We start from the raw sequence: 7,147 nt of genomic DNA on the forward strand, positions 1-7,147 counted from the left end.
AGTTTCTGGATTAATAGACTGGCAATAATACCACTATGCCATCCCCAGTTGCTGAATGAGACTGGAAGATGAGTGTGGTCCTCCTACCTCATTTTTTTTCTTCTTTTTCATAACTTCTATAGGCCACTCTCCAAATAGGTAAGTCTTCACTGCATGCAATCACTTTATGATCAGAAATTCTGACAGGGGCAAGCCTTAACCTCAGATCTGGGATTGACTGGCAAACTTTTGGCCTCTATTGTGGATTCTAGTGAACAAGAGTTGACACAGCAGTTCTCTGTGTTCATTGCATTCATTCAATGTCCAACCAGATTGGAGTGGGGAAGCTGATTCTCTGCATTTACATTCAATAACATCTCTGTGAGAAGTCAGGGCCTGTGCTTCCCAATGAGCAGCCGCTGCAATAATACTTTTAACATTACACAACAAAAGTAAAAACAGCTGTAAAATGCTTTTGAGTAGCCTCAACGTGCAAAAGATATAATCAGAAATTCACCAAATATCCTCAGACAGCACCTTCCAAACCCATGACTACTTCCATCCAGAGGGACAAGGGCAGCAGTTACGTGGGAACACTACCATTTTCAAGTTCCCCTCCAAGCCACTCACCCTCCTAACTTGGAAACATGTCACCGATCCTGCCCTGTTGCTGGATCAAAATCCTGGAATTCCTTCTATTATCTACATTAGGTCAGCCCACAGCATGTGGATTGCAGCAGTTCAAGAAGGCAACTCATCACAATCTTCTCAAGGGCAACGAGGAATGGGCAATAAAATGTTGGCCAGCCAGCGATTCCACATTCCACAAATGAATAAAGAAATAAAGTATTTCTCTCACATGATACCAGGTTACTAAAAGTGAAATATAGAGTCATCATTAGCTGTCCCAGCACAGAAACAGGCTCACTACATCTCAATGATGATTATTTTTCTGCATAAGATGTTATCCCTTGCCTATGTTCACTTCAATATTCCTCCATTTTAAGAACAATTACTGACTTGTGTTTTACCCATAATAGCAATCCATTCTATATTTTTAATTAAACACTGTGGATTTTTTTTTTCCTAATCCCTCATTTAATTCATTTTCAATCTTAAAATTAAGGTCTCTGGTTAACACATTGTTGAGCAACAGATTCAATCAATCACTTGTCAGGAAGCTACTGTATCACAATTAATCTTAACTGCACTGTAAAAGGCCCTAACCAGAATTAATTTTATTGTACACCTAGTGCTGAGCTACATTGCTTGTTATCTTTTTCTTATTTGTAGGTATTGATAAATAATGAATATGATTATGGCTTCTGCGGTGGAACTTTGCTTAATAGTCGTTGGGTTGTGACTGCAGCTCACTGTTTTGACACAGTATTGCCATATTCAGTTACGGCAGGTAAGAGACAGATGTATTATAAGACCATAAGATGAAGGAGCAGAAATGAGTCATTCATGGTTGATCATGGTTGATCTGATGATCCTAAACTTCACTTCCTTGCCTTTTCTCTATCACCTTTGCTTCCCTTACTGATTAAACATCTTTCTCATTCTTGACTATACTTAACCCAGTTTTAATTTAAAAATCACACAACACCAGGTTATAGTCCAACAGGTTTAATTGGAAGTACTAGCTTTCGGAGCGATGCTCCTTCACGTGAAAGAAGTGAAACTATCACTGTATTCTAACAGATGAAATGCTTAACAGACAATCAATTCTTCAATGTATAATTTCAGTTACATCACACTGTAAATTTTTGCTATAAATTCTGTGTTAGGATCGAGCCCTCCACTATCACCTGATGAAGGAGCATCGCTCTGAAAGCTAGTGTGCTTCCAATTAAACCTGTTGGACTATAACCTGGTGTTGTGTGATTTTTAACTTTGTACACCCCAGTCCAACACTGACATCTCCAAATCATAACCCAGTTTTGACAGCCCAGTGTGGTAAAGAATTCCAGATTCACTACCTTCCAAGAGAAGATATTCCTTCCCATTTCGGTCTTAAATGTGTGAGCCCTTACTGTTATTATGCTCACTGTTGCTAGACTGTCCCAGGAGGGGAAACAACCTCTCTGTACCTACTCTGTCAAGAACCCAAGTTTCAATAAGGTGGTTTCTCATTCTCCAAAACTCCAATAAGTACAGACTGAACCAACACAATTCCTCACAAGATCGTCCATCCAAACCTGGTATTAACCTGGTGAGCCTTCTCTGGAATGCCACCAATTCACCTATCTTCCTTCAATAAGTGGTGCAAAACCATTCAGTCCTCCAGCTGTACTCTAACTAGTGTCTTGTCTAGTTTTAACAAAACCTCTCTACTTTTACACTCCATTCTCCTTAAAATAACGACAAACATTCCATTTCCTTCCATGTTAACCACTGCACTTGTGTGCTGACATTCTGTGACTCCCAAATTGATATGCTTAGTAGCTTACTACAATTTTTCAGCAGTTAAATAATATTCAGCTCCTCTGTTCTTCCTGACAAACTGCATAACCTCACCTTGTTCCACACTGCATTCCATCTGCCAAGTTTCCACCCCCCCCAGCTCGCTTAATCTATCTATATCCCTCTACAGACATAAATTGTATCATCCACAAACTTGCCAATAACACACTTACTTTCCTCGTCTGTCATTAATATTTAGCAACTAACTGTGGCCGCAGCACTGATCCCTGTTATACTGAGTTAGAAGTTACCATCCTGAAAATGCTTACCTGGTGCCAACTCTGTCTTTTATTCATTAGCCATTCTCTATCAATATTAATACACTACCTCCAAACGTATGGGGTTTTCTCATATTGCATATTGTGCGAAGCCTTATCGGATGCCTTCTGAAAATCCAAATGTATTACATACCACTGCTTTCCATTATCTATTACCCTTGTCATCAGCTCAAAGAATTCTAGCAAATTTGTCAGGCATAACTTCCCTTTAATGAAGCTATGCTGACTCTGCTTGATTATATTATGTATTTCTAAATGTTCTGCTATTACACCCTTTATAATATTGTTACATAATCCCAATAGCAGAAGTTAAGCTCACTGCTGTATACTTACCTGTTTCTTGTCTCCTTCCCTTTTCTTAAAAAAAGTGTTCCATTGATAGTTTTCCTATCCACTGGGACTTTTCCAGAATCTAAGGATTCCTGAAGGATTACCACCAATGCATCCACTATCTCTGTAGCTCCTATCCTTAATATCCAGGGACGCATCTCATCAGATCCAGGGGACGTCTCTTTAGCCCTTTTCTTTTAAAATGTGAGTTAATTTTCAATACCAACATTTAAAGGATTTCTATTCAACACATCCATATCACTTCCATAATGTTTTTCACTCTTTTTCACATCTATCAGTCTTTTTGTGCCCCTTTAACAAAGAAAATTTACAGCCCAGGGATATGCCCTTTGGCCCTCCAAGCCTGAGCCGATACAAATCCTGTCTCCCAATTCCTAAGCATCGTATCCATCTGCTCCCCACCTACTCATGCATCTGTCCAGACGCACCTTAAATAAATCTACCATGCCTGTCCCTACTACTCCTGCTGGCAACGCGTTCCAGGCACCTACCACCTGTAGTTCATTCATTTTTCATCACTCCTAGCAATTATATCGATCTTCCTTCAGCTCAACTTGTTTCCTTCTCTTTTGTCACTTACTGCTATTTGTTTTTTAGTTCTTTCAGCTCATGACTTTTCTTTCTCTGCTTCTGGAGTTTTCAATCTTTCACTTCTGGCTTATCCTTTATGATTTCTCTCTACACCTCATTCCATTCCACTTTACCGCGTCCCTTGTCTCCTTCACACTCCTGCACTTCTGACTTTTGTTCCTTCTCTTCTATATCTCATTAATTCAATCATATCCCTGTTCCTTATTTTTTCTGTTATCCACATTCACTTCTCTGTTTGTTTCTTTTTCACTCAGTTATTGCTCTTTTTATGCAACCTACCTCTTTTTATGATTAGGAGATGCCGGTGTTGGACTGGGGTGTACAAAGTTAAAAATCACACAACACCAGGTTATAGTCCAACAGGTTTAATTGAAAGCACTAGCTTTCAGAGCACTGCTCCTTCATCAGGTGGTTGTGGAGTACACAATTGTAAGACACAGAATTTATTGCAAAAGTTTACAGTGTGATGTAACTGAAATTATTCATTGAAAAATACCTTGATTGTTTGTTAAGTCTCTCATTTGTTAGAATGACCGTGTTAGTTTCACTTCTTTCATATGTAAATCACTTTTATTTAAAGTTACATTCTCAGGTTAACTTTAACAATTGGTGTTAGCCCCCTGTGCAGTTGTTTAAAGGTGAGCAGTGGAGGTGTGGGCAAGGTCTTGGCGAGGAGCACATCCTCATTGATAATGTGTTGCGGGCTGCGAAGAACATGGCATAGTCTTTTGGTTCCTAGCTGAAAACAACCACTAAACCACAAACAAATCATTGTTCATAGCAAACTGCCCGGCTTTCAGGACAACTCCATACAACCCTGTCACGGTAGGCACCGCAAGATGTGTCAAGAGTGTGGACATTGTACTTTGCTCAAAAACTGCATGAACCTATGTGAGAATCTGTTAACTCATCTTTCAGATTAGAATCAGTCTAAACATTATGGCACAATCAACAGCACACAGGGGGCTAACACCTTCAACATATTATCTAAAGTTAACGTGCGAATGTAACTTTTTAAAAAGTGATTTAAATATGAAAGAAGCGAAACTAACATGGTCATTCTAACAAATGAGAGACTTAACAAACAATCAATGTATTTTTCAATGTATAATTTCAGTTACATCACACTGTAAACTTTTGTTATAAATTCTGTGTCTTACAATTGTGTCCTCCACAACCACCTGATGAAGGAGCGATGCTCCGAAAGCTAGTGCTTCCAATTACACCTATTGGACTATAACCTGGTGTTGTGTGATGTTTAACTTTGTACCTTTTTAAAAAAGGTTTAAACGCCTTTCACTTTCAGCTAACTCAACACAGAACAATTGAAGAAACTTCTGTGATCGTACAGTTCAGCTGCTAACTCACAGCTTCAACTTGTTTACTAAGAAAGAAACTTAACAGTAACATTTTAAAAAAGGTTGATTTTACTTAGATGATTTAAAAACTACTTTTGATAATATAGAACATTAAAGGACACCATTGAGCCTATGCCAATTCTTTGAACAAGCTTCACTGTTAATCCCATTACCCTGCTGTATTTTCAAGTTCTTAATTTCCTTTTTCAAAATGGGAATTAAATGCACATCTACCACCTATGTGAGGTAGCATTTTCTGGATCATAATTGTATAAATTAAATGATGTTAAGCAGCTTCTGAAACTGTTTTTTTTTTCTCCCCCAGGTGAATTTGACAAATTTAAAATAGAGATCTGGGAACAGAAGGTTTTACTGAAGAAACTTCTAATTCATCCTCAGTATGACCCAATAGTGTACAACAATGACATTGCACTTTTGTACTTGAGTCAGCCTGTGAACTTTAGTTTTTCCATTGCTCCAATTTGCTTACCCAACCACAACCTGGGTCAGCTCCTCCTGCAGAATGGGCAAGTGGGGACAGTGAGTGGCTGGGGCTTGACCAGTGAAAGAAGCCGGTCATCTCAATTCTTGAGGCGAGTTCAACTTCCATACATTGACCAGAAGGTTTGCATAAAATCAACCAATCTCACAGTCACGGATAATATGTTCTGTGCTGGGTACAAAGCTAGCAATATGGATGCCTGTCGAGGCGATAGTGGGGGACCTTATGCTGTTTTATATCGACAAACTTGGTATTTGATGGGCATAATTAGCTGGGGTGAGGGCTGTGCTAAAGTAGGAAAATATGGCATGTATACAAGGGTGCCTGGTTACTTGACATGGATAAATGAAACTATATCACAACACAGCCACTTGGATGTTGATTTCTGAACAATCACCAATTATCGTGAACAATGGCAAAAGTACTGGGTGATAGGAAAATCATTTCAGTAGGTCACAAAAGTATGATTTTAATTTTAGTTGGAAGATTAGTACAGGTTAGAGGATGTGCTATAGTCAGTATTATTCAAACTTAGAAATTTCTGTTTTGGCATTCAATACTGGTCATGCTTAATTCACTCACTGGGTCGTTTCTGTTGAAAAAATCCTTTGTGTTTTAACATTGAAACAAATGCCATTCATGTAAATGGGAAAGAACTGAAGCTTATGGCAATAAACAAAGTTACCAACCATGCCTTTGAACAACTCCCCTTACATTGCAATCTGAATTGAATTGATGGGCAGCTTTCACTGGCTCTGCAGGATAAAGCCTAGTAATGTCATGGAATATGATTTTGTGTTGCCACATATAACATGGCAGTACAGTGTGCTTTAACTTAGAGCTTCAGTTTATAATCTAACACTTACATCGAGAACAAATAAACTGATCTGCAAATACTGATGGTTAAATTTCCTTTATTTTGTTATCTCGACTGTAATTATCTATTAGTGTGACCTATCATCTTCAGACCATGTCTGTTGTTGTTAACAAAGAAAATTTACAGCCCATGAATAGGCCCTTCGGCCCTCCAAGCCTGAGCCGATCCAAATGTACTGTCTAAACCGGTCGGTCAATTCCTAAGCATCTATTTCCCTCTGCTCCCCACCTACTCATGCATCTGTCCAGATGCATCTTAAATTAATCTACCGTGCCTGCCTCGTACCACCTCTGCTGGCAACACGTTCCAGACGCCCACCACCCTCTGTGTGAAGTACTTGCCGTGTGTATCCCCCTTAAACTTTCCACCTCTCACCTTGAAAGCGTGACCTCTCATTATTGAATCCTTCACCTGGGAAAAAGCTTGTCTCTAGCCACCCTGTCTACACCCTTCATGATTTTGTAAACCTCAATCAGGTCCCCCCCTTAAATCGCCTTTTTTCTAATGAAAATATACCAACCTACTCAACCTCTCTTCATAACTAGCACCTTCCATACCAGGCAACATCCTTGTATACCTTCTCCGTACCTTCTCCAAAGCGTCCACATCCTTTTGGTAACATGGCAACTGGAACTGTACACAGTATTCTAAATACGGCCGAACCAATGTCTTGTACAATTTTAACATGACTTGCCAGCTCTTATACTCAATACCCCATCCAATGAAGGCAAGCATACTATATGCC

The 7,147-nt window shown here is 39.2% G+C and overlaps 1 protein-coding gene across 3 annotated transcripts in view; it reads left to right on the top strand.

The window, feature by feature from the left end:
• Positions 1 to 6,421, top strand: part of LOC140479080 (coagulation factor IX) — a 25,308-nt gene extending 18,887 nt beyond the window's left edge. For all 3 annotated transcript variants that reach the window (XM_072572934.1, XM_072572935.1, XM_072572936.1), the window contains 2 exons: positions 1,273 to 1,390; positions 5,349 to 6,421. In XM_072572934.1, the coding sequence (XP_072429035.1) occupies positions 1,273 to 1,390; positions 5,349 to 5,914 (684 nt within the window). In that variant the 3' untranslated portion in view covers positions 5,915 to 6,421. The remainder of the gene's footprint in view (positions 1 to 1,272; positions 1,391 to 5,348) is intronic.
• The last annotated feature ends 726 nt before the right edge of the window (positions 6,422 to 7,147 follow it).

This window comes from Chiloscyllium punctatum, chromosome 6 (genome assembly GCF_047496795.1).
Source record: "Chiloscyllium punctatum isolate Juve2018m chromosome 6, sChiPun1.3, whole genome shotgun sequence".
NCBI lineage: Eukaryota > Metazoa > Chordata > Chondrichthyes > Orectolobiformes > Hemiscylliidae > Chiloscyllium > Chiloscyllium punctatum.